Below are 17,584 nucleotides of genomic sequence, written 5' to 3'. Positions count from 1 at the left end.
GCCTTTCATGTTAGGTTCTCAACAGCCCTTCTCAGTGCACTTACTAGCCGTTAACCCGTGATTCTTTTCAAAGCAGGTGGCACAGGGCACTGGGCTCCACAAACTACCCACAGGTGGTTGGGGAAAGTTCCCACCGTGGCAAATCCATTTTTGCAAGTATGTAATCACATTGTTACAATCATACGCCTGGGTATGTCCTGCTATTTGGCTCAGAATGCATAGAACTTGCTGGAAGGGAGAAGCGGTCATGTTCCATTTTTCCTTCTGAGTATACAAAAGGGTGGTCAGGCAGTATAGACTGTGACTCTGAGTGTCACCCCCAAGGTGGGGGTGTGCAGAAAGAGGGAGAGAGAGAATCCCAAGCAGATTCAAGTCAGTTCAGAGCCCAATGTGGGGCTTCATCCCACGAACCATGAGATCAGGACTTGAGCCAAAACCCAGAGTCGTATGCTTAACTGACTGAGCCACCCCCATGCCGCATTTTCACTGCAGTTTAGAAAGCTGAGTTGGCCTGACGACACCTATTAGATAAATATTTGGACAGTTGTCTTCAGCAAACAATTTCATGGTTTGCCTTCACACAAAAGGCTCAGATGTGCCCAATTTTCCTAAAGTAGAACTCCTGGAAAATAATACATCACTTCGGGGACAGCTTTAAAATTATTAAAGAGACAGACTGAAAATTGTACTGGGCAGCGTCAAATATGGAGTTAAGCTCTTATGATTTCAGGCTCCGCATTACAAGGAAGTTTTGTTTCTCTTAAAAAAAATTTTTTAAACGTTTTTTTGTTTATTTTTGAGAGACAGAGACAGTGCGAGCAGGGGAGGGTCAGAGACAGAGGGAGACACAGAATCAGAAGCAGGCTCCAGGCTCTGAGCTAGCTGTCAGCACACAGCCTGATGTGGGGCTCGAACCCACGAACCATGAGATCATGACCTGAGCCAACGCCAGACGCTTAACTGACTGAGCCACCCAGGCGCCCCAAGAAAGTTTTGTTTCTACATTTGCCGAAACATGATCCGTTTGACCACGTACGCATTTCGGAAACTCGATCCCAGAGGACTGCTTTCCTTACTCGGGAATATCAGTATTTATCACAGCTCTCCTCGGCGTGGGGAGGCTGTATAGTACCCCACACAATCAGGAAGCCCTGCTCACCGCATTCCGGTAAGAGACGGATAATGTTATGGACACCTTGCAGGGCGTGCTTGGGCCAACTTAAAAATGAATTCCTGGGGTGCCTGGGTGGCTCAGTCGGGTAAGCATCTGACTTCAGCTCAGGTCATGATCTCATGATTCCTGAGTTCGAGCCCCACATCGGTCTCTGTGCTGACAGCTCAGAGCCTGGAGCCTGCTTCCGATTCTGTGTCTCCCTCTCTCTCTGCCCCTCCCTCACTTGCACTCTGTCTCTCTTTGTCTCTCAAAAATAAAGATTAAAAAATTTTAAAAAAGAACTCTTATTTCAAGCAAATATCCACCACTTTCAAGACAGTGTATATCCAACCAATCACTTTAAAGGGTTTTATAAGCTTTTGCATTGAATCTTTCAGCTACTTTGATGTCTCCAGATTTGTAAATATCTCCCCATCATTTTCCAAAAGGCACAGAATCCAATCCAGAAGACTGGATTGTAGAGTGTGGGCGTGACTTTGTCAGGAGAGAAAAGTGACCCCATGTCTTATTAATCTAAGCATTCCCAGCCATTATTTCCCTAAGTTGCATCGTATTTATCTGTTAGGAAAACATCCCCTTTTCCCACCCAAGCATCTTCCTCTTTCGCTTTTGAACAAATGGCGCTAAACTCTCCCAGGGACGTGATGGCTGCGGAGATGACAGTCTCATAAATGGAGTCATCTGGGCCAAACTTCATCTATTCTGTGTATTTCCTGTATCACCTCCTTTCAGAGACCTCTCCGAGCCCTTGCTCTACAGTGCCTCTTCCTGGGGGCTCGAGAATGCTTCCTCCACTGACGCTCTGTTCTCTGCTCACACGGAGCGTTTCTGCTGCACCAAAGTCAGCCTCCCTACTGGACATGTACCTTTACATTCACAGACACGGGCGCTCTCCTTCAAGGACAGAGGTCCTGCTGCTTCTCTATCCTGAGGGCCTTCTACAGGAGTCTTTTTTGTTGTTTTTTTTTTAAGTTTATTTAGAGAGAGCGTGAGAGAGAGCAGGGGAGGGGCAGAGAGAGAGAATCCCAAGCAGGTTCAACATTGTCAGCAGAGCCCAAAGCGGGTCTCGAACTCCAGGACCGTGAGATTGTGACCTGAGGCCAAACCAAGAGGCAGATGCCTAACCGACTGAGCACCCAGGCGCCCCAAGAGTCTTAAGAACTCAATTTAGAACACTCATGCCCAAGAGTTGGCTCCTTGGGCTTCTCCTCTACTCATCAATCCCAAGCGTCTCTGCTAGTATTTACTTCCACTCCAGCTTCACCCTCGCTCACCTCCAACTAGAGGGTTCCAAGGCCAGCGCTGGCCTGCTGCCCACTGCTGGTCCAGCCCCAGAAAGTCCAGCTTCTGTTCTCTGCCAGCTCGCTCCTCCTTCAGGACCCCAGGGCAGCACCTGCCCGCTGGCCAAGGACAAAAAAGAAGCACAGAGAAGACACTCTGCCTTCCGGTTGGCATCCGGGAGACAAAACTTGCTCCGTTTTGGACCTCCCCCTGCACATTAAAAACAACAAAAGCAATTTGAAGGGCATTCAAGGTTAGCGTCTTCTCTGCAGATTCATTTGCTTTGAAGATGAACTCGACACTTTTGTTAGCTGCCGACATCCTGATTCCGAGTTTTCCCTTTATGCTCTTTCTCATCCTCTGTAGTTTGCACTCCCCGCTCAGATTAGTCAAGGGGTGGTGGCACCAGAGTAACTTTTTCCTGCCTTGAATGTAAAGACACCCTCCCTGTAATATCAGGTTCTATGATTTTTATCCTTCAACACCCCTACACCATACCAAGCACTGTGGTCACTGTGAAGTTTCCGGAGCAATCATGTCCTTGGTGCATGTCCCTATTTTCTAAAGAGTCTCTATTCCACTTTTCAACTGATCACTCACGCTGTTGAAGAGCAGCCTCCACCGCGGGGACGCGGTCAGCGGTCAGTGTGGGGTGAAGAGAGGAATGCGTTACAGGATCACTCAGCACCGCCCAGACCCAGGACAGATCAACATGGTTGGAAGTGAACACTGAGAAGGGGAGTCTACTGATGGCATCACCGAAGCTCTGGAGCCAAGATGCATCCTTCTCACAGTTCTGTTGCTCTGAGGCCGGATGGGAGTGCCTACATGAGGCTGGGCCCTGCTTGTGTAAGGCCAGCAGCCAATTGGGCAAGGCTGGTAACCGTGCGCTGGTGGCACGTCACGGACAGGTTTCTGAGTCACGTCCCCAAGGTGAGGACACTCTGCTCCGTTGGCTTATCAGCAGGGCACAGAGTTCTATCAACATCTTGAGCATCACCTCCCGGGCAGGGACCCACGGGAGAGGAGACTCAGGGTAGTGGGTCACTGGGCATCAGTTATCAGGCAGAGTCTTTTCCTCTTCTAAAATTCCTGTTAAATTTTTTTAATGTTTATCTATTTTTGAGAGAGAGAGAGCACAAGTGAGGGAAGGGCAGAGAGAGAGAGGAAGATATAGAATCGGAAGCAGGTTCCAGGTTCTGAGCCGTCAGCACAGAGCCTGATGCGGGGCTTGAATTTGTTGACCAGGAGATCAGGACCTGAGCCGACGTTGGGATGCTTAACCGACTGAACCACCCAGGCACCGCTCTCTTCTAGAATTCTTAATTTTGTCCTGTGTGTATCATTTACATGTTGCCTTAATGGTTTCTATAATGAGTCCATACATATTATCTGCACAGAGGATAGCTTTCCTTGATGTATTAAGGCAGAAAGATTGCGACCAGCTAGGATTTTTATTGATTTCTGCTTATAAATTATAAAAAACTCTCTGATTTGACAGAATCTCTTCACCTGGGGCTTCTGTGTTCATGTCCTGGGCTTTAGCATTAAGTGACTACAAAGCACGCACTTTCAAAACAAAATAACTTCTTTTACAAATCACGTTATTCATTACTTGACCACCTCCGGAAAAACACAACAAACATTTTAGACATCTGGGATCATTCTATTGCAAAGGGTAGAAACATTTATTGTAGAATATATAGTAACTCACTCTTAAGTGTATTATTTCCCTTATTTTATTGTAGCAATGCTCGATTCTTTAGTATAAAGAGAAATCAAAAGGAAAAGTATCTACAATCTTGGATTAAGAAGTATGCTGAGACCTGGAGACTGAAACCATATATGTACAAGATATAAACATCTTTAGACGTGTATGTACACAGTTAATGGTTACCTATTCATTATAAATAGTAGGTTTTAAGTTAGATTCTACAAAAATAATGATCTTGGACGGGCACATGCAGACCGGTACACATAAACTTATTTATAAAACGTATCTCTATGCTTCTCTTTTTTTTTTGCTTTTAAATATAAATGTTGCTATTTAGCCATGAGCTAAGATGATTTGAATGCAAATCCTCAAGTCCCCAATTATAAGTGTAAAATCCGTGTCTCTCCCCAGCAGCACATTTCTTCAAGTATTCTTCACCCATTAGTAAAGTCTAGGTAATTTTGTCTCATGTGAATTATAGGTACATATCCCATTTCCTCAGATATCAGACAGTCATCCAGAGTAAAGGCTTCCTCTGTTCTGTTATATTGGGGTTTTTCTGTATGTGGGGTTTTCTGTTTTGTGTGTGTGTGTGTTTTTATGGTTTTGTTTTTTTTGCTGTTTTTTTTTGTAAATATTTTGAACTGCAGGTATTTGTTAAAATACCATCTTGGTGTCTATATTCTCTTACAAACAAATAAGACAAAGGCTCTCGCTCGCTGCCCTCCCCCGGCTGCTCCCGGACGACCCGGCAAAGCCCTCAGTTGCCTGCCGGGCCGTCGGGGTGGGCAGAGGACTGCGGGCCCACGAAAGGCTCGTTCTGCTTCCGGTCCTCCTTCGGGCCGGCCGCCTGGTCTGCGATGGACGAGAAGGACAGCTGGTCGTGCTCGATGATGTGGACCCGATCCTCGTCCTTGTCCTTCTTCACGTAGAACATTTTCCTGAATTTTTTCAGCTCGTGGAGTTCACAGAATGTTTCCAGAACTACCAGCATGGCAATGAGGCCGAGCAGGAGGTAACCTGAGCGAGAAAAATGACAGTCTCAGTGGGATCGAGTCACGGATGAATCAAGTGACGCCACAGAAAGTGTGCAGGTGAAATCAATTCACTGCCACTTTCCCAATTTCTAGGAACATTCTGAGGTGCATGGCTCCAAGATGGGCTCCCAGAGGAAAATGACTTCCCCTTCTACAAACTTGGGATGTTCAGAATCCCAGAGGCATAATTTCTGAGGGAACAAAGAGAAGTTGGGGCTGGCCTGGCATCGTTAAAGAGAAGTTCCGTCCTGCACTCGGCCGCCCCCCGAGGGTAATGTGCCCAGAGAGGGTTCTCCGCCCCTTCTTCGTAGTCAGTGGCTCTCAAAAAGCCAGTGAGAAGTGTCAGAAAAGGTTTTGGTTGTCACAAGCGCCCAGAACAAAGCTCGACACTTCCTTAAGCATTCAGGACTTTGTGTCAGGATTTCCACTATTGAATAAGAAGGGTAGCAAGAGAAATGAAGTGCAAGCTAACTGAAAATCCCCCTAGGAATGGATGCAAACATCGTACAGGTCTTGATGGGTCGTGATTCGCACTTGACTGGGATCCAACTGCCACCAAGTTGCCCATTAGTAAACAGTGATTTTGGGGTCCACATGGACCACATTCATGGATTCACTCTACCAGCTTCTTACTCTGAAATAAAAGATAACCTGTTGATTCAGGTCAAGTGATATTCCTTGAAAAAAAATTGATGCTGGAAAGGAAGAGGAAAGTGGAAATGAAAACTAAAAATAACAAAAATTCCAATTTCATGGCCTCGTGGTAAATGCTTGAGGACTGTCAGAAAACAAATGAGCAGGATCGAATGAACGGCATAATGGGAACAAGGAGGCTGATTATCCCCAGAAGGCAAGGAGATGTGGTTCTAGCACCTTTAGGATCTGGCTCTTAAGTTTTGGTGACAGCATGGTGTATTTGAGAAGCAGCAATTGGACTAGTTGACAATTCCACTCCTTTTCTTTCATCCAGTGTTTAGTCAGGCCTTGATCAGGCGCTGGCAAAAATACTCATGGAGTTTCAGTCAAAAGCTGTGGGATTTTACGCTACCCACAACCCAATATACCTCTGGAATGATCCTTTTCTCTTGGTTCAGCACATATGCTAAGCAGATGGCCCCAGAAAACCTGGCTCACACTGTTGCAAGTGTGAAGACGATCTGAAAGGATTTCGCATTATGTGAAAAATCGAGGGGGATCAACCTTTGGGCAGAATTTATGAGAAGACTATAAACACGAGAGAAAAGTAGAGCGAGCAACACAATCAGAAACATTCACCTTCTCAGAGTCATAAACAAACTAAATTAAAACCAGGAGGTAGTATTCTACCTGATACGTGAAGAAAAGAGTTACGAGAACGTTTATCGGAACTGCAGTATGTGCAACAAAACATCCCTAATGCTGCCGGTCCACACCACCCCGTTACGCTCAGGTATTCTGGGGACAGTGTGAGCTCATAACGCCATTTGGAAAGCACTGGGTCACTGTGTTCTGTGAGTCTCAGAAAAGGCATATTCACGTTGGGCCACCAACCCCACTTCTTGGAAAAACAGCAAAGTAGAAAAAGGGTAAACGTACAAAAATATTTACCATAGCGTTATTTATAATGCCCCCTAATTGGGAGCAATCAAAACAGAAGAGGCCTGGTTAGATTGTGCTATAGCGACTGATGAAATACTATGTGGACATTAAAAATAATTACGGTAACTGGGGGAAATATGAAGTCACCCTGGTAAGCATGTAAATATTTATGGAACTGGTATGGTGCCTGGACGTTATTCAAAGTACTGGGGTGTGGGAGTGAAGTCTGTGTCCCGGGGGAGCCCACGGTTTAATGGAAATGTTAAAACATATATAATTCAACTAAGCACCCTGTTAGGTTAAGACTACAAGACAGGGCAAGGACAGAGCATCTACTATGATTTCCTAGGAGTCGCGACAGGAGTCGAGTCTTGAAAAAAAATCACGAGACAGCAGAAATGCAAAGGGTATGTATGTTATGATGCAAGAGATGGGGATGGGAGAGGGGCACACAAAAATTAAGAATTTCTAAGTTCTCTATATCATACTGAATTTTGTCTTATTTTCTGGTTTTACTCATTTATTTTGAGGGAGAGAGAGGGAGAGAATGTGCAGGGGAAGGTAGAGACAGAGGGGGACAGAGGTTCTGAAGCCAGCTCCGTGCTGACAGCAGACAGCCTGACGCGGGGCTCAAACTCATGAACCGTGTGATCACGACCTGAGCTGCAGTCAGATGCTGAACCGACTGAGCCACCCAGGCGCTCTTCTGTATCATATCGAATTTTTAAAAATTGTTTATAAATTGTAAACCACTGGCCATCGTATTTGAATGCCTACCTTCCACAGATAAAATTGTGAAAACAGTTCACATCTATTCTACCTTCTTTGAAAAAGAACCACATGGACAAATAAGGTAGTCAACTGTCTTAAGATTTTCCTGATAAATCGAAGAATGCGACCCATAGCAATGGGCCCCCCTAGTTTTCTGGAACTTAAAATATCTGATAAAAAGAGCAACTTCTTTTTTAAATTAAAAGTTGGCAATCCAGTATATTCTGTGTGGTGCATTTTTACACTGTAATTTATAATGTTCTTAGTAAGGAATTGATTAGTCACGTTATGAGTGAGAAACCGATCAGCTTTCAGGTACTTGGAAAAAGTTAAGTCTCAGCAGTATGATTCTTGCATAGAGAGTTTGCAAATGTATCCGTGAAAAAGATCAGGGCTTTCACGACGGACCCCCTCATCGCAGGGCCAGGTGGGGTGTGGCATAACAGCAAAAGAGGCGGAGGAAGTGGGGTCTGGGTGCTTGGATACTCACACGTGATCCCAATCTTATAGAGCTCTCTGAACTTCTGATTGTAGGCTTCTCCAGGAACGTAATCCCCCAGGCCGATGGTACTCAGGGAAATAAAACAAAAATAAAACGACTCCAGAAAGTTCCAGTCATCCTCCAGGATGGAGAACACGGCTGCAGGGATGAAGAAGAAGCAGGACACGGTGACAAAGCCTAGGAGAACGGCGTGGACGATGGCCACCACCTGCTTGGAGAAGCCCCAGCGTACGTGGAAGTAGAGCACAGGCCTGCGGGTGACGTGGATGGTGACACGCTGGACCACCGCCGTCAGGAACAGGAGGGTGAAGGGGATGCCGATGACCGAGTAGATGATGCAGAAGGCCTTGCCTCCGTCTGACAAGGGCACGGTGTGGCCATAACCTGCGAGGGGGAGGAGGTAAACTGAGGTGAGAAGGCAGAGGGGCCCAAAAAATGCATCTGCAAATGACAGTGTCTACCACCCACCCCAGCCCCCCTCAAACCTAGAAAAAGAGTCAGTCTTTGGGTCTGATACTTGATTTTTTTTTATTTATTTTTAAGTGAAATAGAGAGAAAAACAGAGCATGAGCAAGAATGGGCAGAGAGAGAGGGAAACAGAATCAGAAGCAGGCTCCAGGCTCCGAGCTATCAGCACAGAGCCCAACGAACCATGAACCATGAGATCATGCCCTGAGCTGAAGACAGACACAAACCGACTGAGCTGCCCCAAAGGGTCTGATACTTTAAAGGCTCCACCAGACTCTTTACTGCAGTAAAATTCAACAGATGATGCTACTGCCCTTGATAAAATCTGACCAGTTCTTTCCAACATGTCCGAGTCTGGTTTTGAATTTACTGTCAGGCTAGAATAGATAGCAGTTCTGTGTGTGAAGAGCCCGATGCCCATCGTCCGAGACCCGCAGAGAAAATACACCAGAGGTCGCCTACTTCCTCAGGGTGACAGGTCCCCTCCTTCCCTGCCCCCCAGTACCCTCATTACTATCCAAACACCAGTCTACACTTGCGTCCGAAACAGACTGCTCATAAAACGTTCTAACAGGGATGGCTGAACTGTGAGCAGGCAAAGAAGACTCCATGAAGACACAGACATCACAAAAGAAGAAAAATTAAGATCGAAGCACACCGAGCCACAGGACTGAGCATTTCTTTTCAAATATTTTGCTGTGTTATCTGGCTAAAAGGCATATTTAGAAACTATAAACTTTTTTAAAAAATTGTTTAAAATGTTTATTTTTGAAAGAGAGAGAGAGGTGAGGAGGGGCAGAGAGAGAGAGAGGGAAACAGAATCCCAAGCAGGCTCCATAGCATCAGCTCAGAGCCTGATGCAGGGCTCGAACCCATGAACCGGGAGATCATGAGCTGAGCCAAAACCAAGATTCAGATGCTTAACTGAGCCACCCAGGTCCCTGAACTGTAACCTTTTTTAAGTCCCCCCCCCGGCCCCTGGTTATTTCTGAAGGTTCCAAGATGCCATAAGTTCCCTTAAACAAACATTAAGGAAAAAAGTACATTAGGGCCGGTGGCCAAAACAGAGAGGTCTGTTTGGCTTTCCACTAGGTTTGAGTCGTGTCCAAATTAAGTCATTTAAGAGAATTTTCATCTAACAAATGCTGGCAAGGGAGAACCCAGGGGGCTGAGGCTCTGCATACTGTTTTCTTTGTTAATTGTTTCATGGTTATTTATTTTTGAGAGAGACAGAGTGAGAGCAGGGGAGGGGCAGAGAGAGGGAGACAGAGAATCTGAAGCAGGCTCCAGGCTCTGAGCTGTCAGCACAGATCCCGACACGGGGCTTGAACTCATAGACTGTGAGATCATGACCAGAGCCGAAGTCTAATGCCCAACTGACTGAGCCACCTGGGCGCCCCTCTGTGTATTGCTTTTAAAATTTCAGGAGCACTTTATCCTGAAAGGCCAGACTCAAACAAGTCAGTTTAGGAAAAAACCAGCGAAATGCACTTGTTTGTGGAGCTGGATTCTGAAGAAAGTTCACGTATGTGCTTATAACTGAAAAGTTATTTCTAAGTTATTTCTAAAACATATCCCGCGCTAGGAGCACCTGGGTGGCTCAGTTGGTTAAGCTTCTGACTTCAACTCAGGTCATGATCTCACGGTTCAGGAGTTCAAGCCCCACGTTGGGCTCCGTGCTGTCGGCTCAGAACCTGGAGCCTGCTTCCGATTCTGAGTCTCCCCCTGTCTCTGCCCCTCCCCTGCTTACTCTCTGTCCCTTTTTCTCTCAAAATGAAATATAAACATCAGAAAAATGTTTAATACAAATAAATAAATGAAACATATCACCCTTAACAACTCTGAAAACCCTTCAGCTTCAGATGCCCCGATTCCCTGCTCTGTGGCAGGTGGGGCAGGGCTGGATCCAGGTGGGGAGGGAAGTTCTCTGGTTCTTCCCGTGCATGGTGTCAGCCCAGAAGTCATATAGGAGGTTATCTGCTGGCCCAGAAGGCGCTCAGGTTATGAAGGCGCTACAGGGAGTCCCAGAAACATGCTGAAATTGTTTGCGGTGTGCCTGTTCACGTGTCCGTTTTTCTGTGATGAGATTCTGGAATCTTAGATTCTCAAAAGGGTTAGGAATGGTTGTTCTGAGCCTCAGGGCCGAGATCCATGCGGCCTTCCCACAGCCAACTGCTCCTGGCATGGCGGGCCGGGTTGGGGCACGATGGAGAGGGAAGGGGACAGGTGGGAGCACCCGGGGAAGAGCAGGGAAGATGAGGACAGCACGCTGAACGATGTTCATGCCACAGAAGGAAGCAGGAGGAAGTGGACTAGTCGTTCACTCTGAGGTCTGAGCAAAGTGGCCACATGGCAGTAGACCAGGGCCGATGCCAGCCACGAGGGGCAGCGAGGCATCGGGAGGGGCGTTTGCGTGGTCAGAGAGCTCTGGAACTGTCATCTTACTCAACCATAACGAAGCCACTGGAAAGTGATCGCATGTTTTGGTCCCGTGCCTGTGTAAGTGCCACGGGGTTCAAATGAGATCCAAGGGAGGGCTTCCACCGTGGTAGGAATTTTGTAGAGAAGGAAGACTGATCAAATCCGCTAGACTCGCCCAAAGCCCTGAAGTCCATGACTTTACTTTGGGTCGTGGTAGAATTTGAAAAAATTATCTGCTCTACACCTCACCTGTGCTGTCTGTTCTAACACATGACGTGATTTCGCTTCTTGTACAGAACACAAATAAACAAATGTCTAGTTCTAAAATATCTTAGGATGTGATTTTTAGTTTCAAAGAACAACAGATCTTTTCATGAGAATGTTAACTGAATCTCCCGTTTATGAAAACACTACCTCTGAGCAGTGGAGATCGTCATTACGAGACTCTGAATCTCTGTGTGCATTAAATGCGTTTATGCCAGTGATCTGTTTCTGCTACGAGATTTAAAATCACCAGCATGTACATGACTTACCGTAAGCCTGTTTCTTTCCCTGGTGTTTACAGAAATAAGTTTTTGTTAATGGAAAATGAAACGTGAAATTTACATTTCATTGGTATCCTCGACACTTTCAGTACAGGCCACATTGGGGAAACCTTTTCACAGCAATTCTTTGGCAATAAATAGTTTAATGCATCATATGGAAACCTTCATGCTACTGCATTTTAATGAAGCGGTGAATAATTTACTCAAGTTCAGTCAATGGACCCCCCAGATAAATCATAAGCAGTTTGTATTTAAAAGTCTTACAGTGATATTAAAACCTCCCATTATAAACTATGAAGAATGTAGCAAAATTTTAATAAACCTACGTATTTGGTATTTGGTGTTCTTTAAGTTTCCTAAGGCTATTCATGTACTTTGGGCATCGCAGGAGTATGTGTTTAATGGGGTGGTGGAGTCGTACTCCTGAGAATGTCCTGGTGAATCTGGCTTCCCCTCTGGCTCCTCCTACAATGGCAGCCATGGCACTCTGCTAGCGAATGTCTAAACCGGGGCTATGCTATGCTGGATCTGGGCCTTCTGGTTTTTCTGGTATTTAAGTCCTGCTGAATGAAGTCCAAGACAGAGGACCTTTGTTCCGTTCCTTAGAGCAACGGACTGAGAGGCAACTTCCTCCCACCCATCAGACGTTTTCCGGAGAGGGGCAGCTTCCTACTACCTCCTGTGACCCTGCACAAATAATAAATACTGCCATGTCCTCACATTCTTTAGTATGATGTAGTACGACATACATGTCCCATTAAGTTAGTGTGATACCTGCTTTAAAAAAATCTACAAAAGAATCTCAACTTCTGAAATCCACCCTAGTAGAGGTACTGAAATAAATTATGATGTTTCCTCTCCTCTAAAACAGGTATTAATTTGCAGTCCTGAGCTTTCGCTTATTGGTTATCTCTTTCCCTGCAGACCAGGAGCCCCTGACGGGGAAATCATATCCTTTTCTACCATGAAGCTCTCTGGGTGCCCCAATCCACAGAGAGCAATTAACACTGGAGTCGTAAGGGGCTTCAAATCTGGGAGGGCCAGAAACTCACTACGTGGCAACGAACAGACTTCTGGTCACGTTGATTTTGCTTGAAGGAAGTTCTTGTTCCACAGTGTCCATAAGGTGTGGGCTTCGAGATACCCTGCACACACTAGGTCTTCATACTTCCTTGCTTTACCGCGATGCTTTCCAAAAACTCGCACGGGGATAAACTCTGCTCACCCCTTCCATCCATGTCATCTACAGGGCAGGGAATGCAGCGCTTCCGTTCCTTTGCGCATAACCAAAGTTGCTTACAAAAGAGAGGAGACTCAAGGGGACTCTAAACAGACTGAATGGAAACAGTGGCAAAACCTGACAACGGGCTACATTCACCACATGTGATGAGGGACGCACGGATGGTTAAGAGGGGACAGAGGAGAGAAGTCACACGAGGTGCAAATGGCTATGCTTTTCTTGTTTAGGTTTACCATCCCAGTAAAGCGTCTTTCAGATGCTTCTTGTTGCTTCTACTCAATCACAGCTGGTTTCTTGCTAATGTCCCGAGAGAGAGGCAGTGGTATTCCTAGTTAGGACACTGCTCTGATTCTTTGCCTTGAAGTGGCCATTGTGAGAGATGAAGCATATGAACACACTGCATTTAAAAACTACCAGATCCCAGCAAACGGCCTGAGTGTCATAGGTGGGGGACCCTGCACGTTTTGCAGTGTGAGTTTCAACCATAAATGGCAGCACTGCAAAAGAACAATCAGAAATGGTAACTTGGGCCCCTGCCACACATCCGTCAGCCTGCGGAGACTGAGGCGCTGGAAAAGGTGTAGGTGAGCTCACAATCCCCAAGTAAAGCAGCCACCATTTGCTGCTTGCCACGTGTGTGTATGTGTGTACGTGTGCAGAATTGCAAATTGTGTGACAAGAGTCAAATCCAAGAGTTATTATCCATATGTTACAAATGAGAGCACTTGAGTTTCTGAGAGTTTAGACAACTTGCTCGAGGTCATAAAAGTAAGTAGACCCCATGATCTTTCCATTTGCATCATCCCATTGTGATACAAAAGTCAATGATGCCACTCAAGTCAACTCAAGTCCTAACATTATTTCTCAGGAGCTCCTGGTGGCCAAGTGGCAGTGTTGGCCATCACTGCAGAAGGGCACCATGTCTGGCCTGTGGCTCCAAGGGGCTGCCGACGAGACCATGAGCCTCAGGAGAGAGCCACAGTGATCAGCGTGGACACAGGATGGCACAGCCCTCACCTGGAGACGCAGAGCCTGGGTAATGCCGCGGGTATCCGGGCCAGGTCAGCACAAAACCGACAAGGGCCAGGGAGTGTGGGCACAAGCCAGGGGAGCCCCATGTTCTCGAATTCCAGTGGACCACAATGGAAAACAGCAGGGTCATCAGTGGAGAAAAGAAGAGGACTGAGAAAATGAGAGAAAAACACGAAGTCCGAACAAGTTAGAGGGGACCTTGGAAAGCAGAGTTTCTGCAGCAATAACGAATATCCGGGATAGAAGCACAGAAAAGGATCCAATGAAATTCTTATCTTCCCATTCAACTGTTAGGCTTACGTGTCGATGACTCCATGTGTAATCCCTGCCTGTCTCCCTGCAGAGACACCAGCTAAATAACAGTCTGTCCAGTGGCCCAGAGGATTGGTTACACCCTCCAAAATGTAGAATATACATAGAGAGGGAATTATAGTGTACATACCAGGTAAAAGTTTAAGCCACCCAAGCACCCCTCTCCATCTTTTTTTAAAGACCTATATCCCTGTAACATCTTCTCTCGCACTGGCCTCTGCATGCTTCGCATAAGCCTGGCTCCGGAAAACTGCAGTTAGGAGAGAGACGTGAGTGTGCTCCGTAACTTTTTCAAATGACAAGCAGACGAGCATCTGGCTTACAGCCGGCTTCCGATCCACCCAGTCTTCCCCTGTGAGCCGAACTCCGTCAAGGCGCTAACAAGCCTGGCCAGTCACATTGTTCAGTTATAATGTGGTAACTTCTGCAGGAAGATGCTGTATGTAAGATGAGGAGGCTTAGGGAACAGTAGGCCAAGGGCATTGTTTGCTAATCATCTTAATTACACCTGCTCCCTAGGGGCGAAAATCAGGTAATAATCTCTACCTCCCCCAAACTCCAGCTTGTTCAACTGTACCTTCTGTTGAGCATTTGAAGGGCTTTGTTAGGTCACTTGACCCACTACCCACTATGAGATTATAACCAAATGACATCACCTTTTTAGTACAGCTTTCCCAGGATTCGAAGCAGTCACATTTTTGGGGTTTTCCACAGGAAGGAACAGGAAAGGCAGGATAAGCAGGCTTGGTTTGAATAATGTCAGTGGGTGTGAGGGCACAGAGGCTGTCCCTAAGTGGTCTGGCATCTGGCCTCGGGGTCACTAGGGCAGCAAGACAGCAGCTCGGAGGGCAAGAGCCCCAGAAAGGAGGTGCTTGGGGGTGTGGGCTCTGGATTGGCTGGGCTGTATAGGACAAGTGTGTTCAGGGGTGCCTGGGGGCTCAGTTGGTTGAACGTCCGACTTCAGCCCAGGCCATGATCTCATGGTTTGTAAGTTTGAGCCCTGCGTCAAGCTCTGTGCTGACAGCTCAGAGCCTGGAGCCTGCTTCAGATTCTGTGTCTCCTTCTCTCTCTCTGCCCCTCCCCCACTAGCACTTTCTCTCTCTCAAAGATGAATAAACATTAAAATAAAATAAAAGTGATTACACTGGAAAGGTTTCCCAGTGACACACTTTTACAATCAGCTTCACAATTCATGCCGCTGGCATTTCCCCTCCAGGTATGCTGTGCAGGCAACTCAGGATTTCAGTTTCTTTCCCTCCCCCCCAACAGCTGGGCACCTTGCCCTGTAGAAGACTGGCTCAAAAGGTAATAGAAAAAGTGTTGGATGCCAAGGAGAAGACACACCGTTTATTTGGTGCTGAAATTCTGCTCCCCACGCCTCACCTAATGGATGTAGATCCTAGCCTGGCCCAAAGCTTAGCTCCAGGCTAGAAGCAGCCAAAGTCGTCCTGAACTCTCACATGGTGTGAAGAGTGGGGGGAGCCCCGGACACCTGCTGAATCAAACCACATTTCCACTTCTCCCTTTATAAAAACTCAAAACAGTGATGTCCCAAGGGTTCTAGGACTATGGGAGGAAAACAGGTGTCCGCCTGGTCTTGATGGGAAAAGCTCTACACCTTTTGGACGAAGAGGTTCCTGGAATAAAGTAAAACTTCTTTTTTTTTTTTCTTCAGACTGTAAAGACTCATGAACTTTGAGAATGCCGGGAAGAAGGTGCAAACAAAAAAAGTCCTTTGCAAAATCACACTTGTAAACTCAGAGGAACCGCGGAAGAATCAGATTTCCTGAATTAAATTCTGGCTCTGCTGCTTAACGAGCTGCGTGACCCTGAGGAAAGTTATGCCTTAATTTCCTCACCTGTCAAATATGAGTAACACTTCCTCCCCTCGTGGAGGAGTTATGAGGATGACATAAAATGACCCACACAGAGCAATTAGCACAGATGCTGGTGCATATCAAGCCCGGCAAAATTAAGCTCCTCTTCTGAGGCTGAAAGAAGTAGCTAATGGAATTATCCTGGTAATATGTGCGCTCTTCCGATGGCCATACTGTTCCTAGGCACACTAGTTAGAAGTTGTCTGTATTTTCACCTCTGTTCTCTGGACACATTTCAATTCTCTTTACATCCTTCTAGACATCTTCTTCCACAGTTGAAGCAGTCCTGATAAGGACTGAAGACCTAATACCACCACTTAGGGAACAATTTGATACTGGAACTTTGTAGGCGCTCTGTAGTTTGGGAGGCTTCTAATGAACTCCCCTCCCACCCCCCACCCTCCCGACACAGAAAAATCCAAAGACTCTCTTTTAGGTTCTCATTCCCTTCACTGGAAATGGACCCAATATGGTGGTCATTAGCCACAATCACATTTTCATGGGGAGACACCAGTAGACTCCAATGATCAAAGGTTGGTGAAAACGCAAAGTCCCCTCCCATAAAACACCTCTACAAAGTGTGGTGCTTTACAGCAAAAAGAGGGACACAACAGTCACACTACAGGTTGTAGACCCAGGGCAATTCAAACTCGAACCAGTAGTTCATTGAACGGTTTGCTGGACGGGACACCTGGGTGGCTCAGTCAGTTAGGCATTGTACTTCAGCTCAGGTCATGATCTCACAGTTGGTGAGTTCGAGCCCTGCAGTGGGCTCTGTGCTTACTGCTCAGAGCCTGTCTGGATCATACTTTGCATTCTGTCTCCCTCTCTCTCAGCCCTCCTCTGCTCATGCTCTTTCTCTCTCCTTCAAAATTAAATAAACATTAAGAAAAAAAAAAAAGAAAGGTTTGCTGGAGTCAGATGGGACACTCTTCTTGAAGCCGGATTCAACTACTTTCTGGTCAAATCAGGCGACAAAATCCTCAGCTCCTTCCTTAAGTGGCAGAGCACAGAATAGGACGCAGTCCTAGGCCTTGACTACCATTGTCAGGGACACGCATTTGCTGGGTGCACCAAGACTGTACGCCTGCCTCATACATGGAGAGAGGATCATCTCTAGTTGATCTACGTAAGCTGACCACCACCACCTCACCCGAGAAAAATACCTCGAGTCCTCCTTAGGCTAATTCACAGACTCACTAGTCTAATTCACTAGTCTAGCTACGGAGGTACTTGTGAAGACAGACTCAGTAAAATAGATTCCTAGTTAGAGTCTTTCAAATGTTAACTAACTTTCCCACCAGTAGTCTCAACTAGCAACTTTGCACACTAACTTCCTGCCGAGGGAGTGCAGATTCATTGAAAAGGATGCTATCGCATTCTCTAGGTATTAAAATATAATGTTTTTCTCTTCTGAGTGTCTGACACTGAACAGGCCTTTCCTTCTAGGGAATCCTGCTGCTCTGGGAGCTGGGTTATGGCCCAATCAGTGTGCTCCCCTTTAGGAACAACCACGAGCAGGGCCTTTGTGCCCTTGCTGGGAGGCCCGTAGCTGGTGTGTTAAGCTAAGACCATGCAGATTATGATTTGCTGCCTGGGAAGGCATAAGCCATGCATATGAAGTAGCTCCTC

The 17,584-nt window shown here is 46.4% G+C and overlaps 1 protein-coding gene and 1 long non-coding RNA gene across 3 annotated transcripts; one reads left to right on the top strand and one right to left on the bottom strand.

Annotated features, from left to right (window-relative positions):
- Positions 1-3,890: 3,890 nt before the first annotated feature.
- On the bottom strand, positions 3,891-12,761 carry KCNK1 (potassium two pore domain channel subfamily K member 1). Its single transcript, XM_029931360.1, has 3 exons — positions 12,717-12,761; positions 8,046-8,441; positions 3,891-5,189 (listed from the first exon to the last, which is right to left on the bottom strand). The coding sequence occupies exons 1-3, from the start codon at positions 12,727-12,729 to the stop codon at positions 4,930-4,932; spliced, it is 669 nt and encodes a 222-aa protein (XP_029787220.1). The 5' UTR covers positions 12,730-12,761; the 3' UTR covers positions 3,891-4,929.
- Positions 12,762-13,412: 651 nt separating this feature from the next.
- Positions 13,413-15,890, top strand: LOC115284911. Of its 2 annotated transcripts, XR_003905377.1 has the most exons (3): positions 13,413-13,499; positions 13,600-13,792; positions 15,751-15,890. It is a non-coding gene; the product is annotated as an uncharacterized LOC115284911 (long non-coding RNA). The 2 variants fall into 2 exon arrangements; XR_003905376.1 differs by lacking the exon at positions 15,751-15,890 and having other exon boundaries at positions 13,600-14,050.
- The last annotated feature ends 1,694 nt before the right edge of the window (positions 15,891-17,584 follow it).

Source organism: Suricata suricatta, chromosome 2, assembly GCF_006229205.1.
Source record: "Suricata suricatta isolate VVHF042 chromosome 2, meerkat_22Aug2017_6uvM2_HiC, whole genome shotgun sequence".
NCBI classification, from domain to species: Eukaryota; Metazoa; Chordata; class Mammalia; order Carnivora; family Herpestidae; genus Suricata; species Suricata suricatta.
The sequence above is the reverse complement of the archived record's forward strand: the minus strand, read 5'-3'. Positions and strand labels throughout refer to the sequence as shown.

Bases quoted from the DNA above. Each gene is read 5' to 3' on its own strand.
- KCNK1 (XM_029931360.1), bottom strand. The intron at 5,190-8,045 runs GTGAGTATCCAA...TTTCTCGCTCAG, and splicing joins CTATAAGATTGGGATCACGT to GTTACCTCCTGCTCGGCCTC.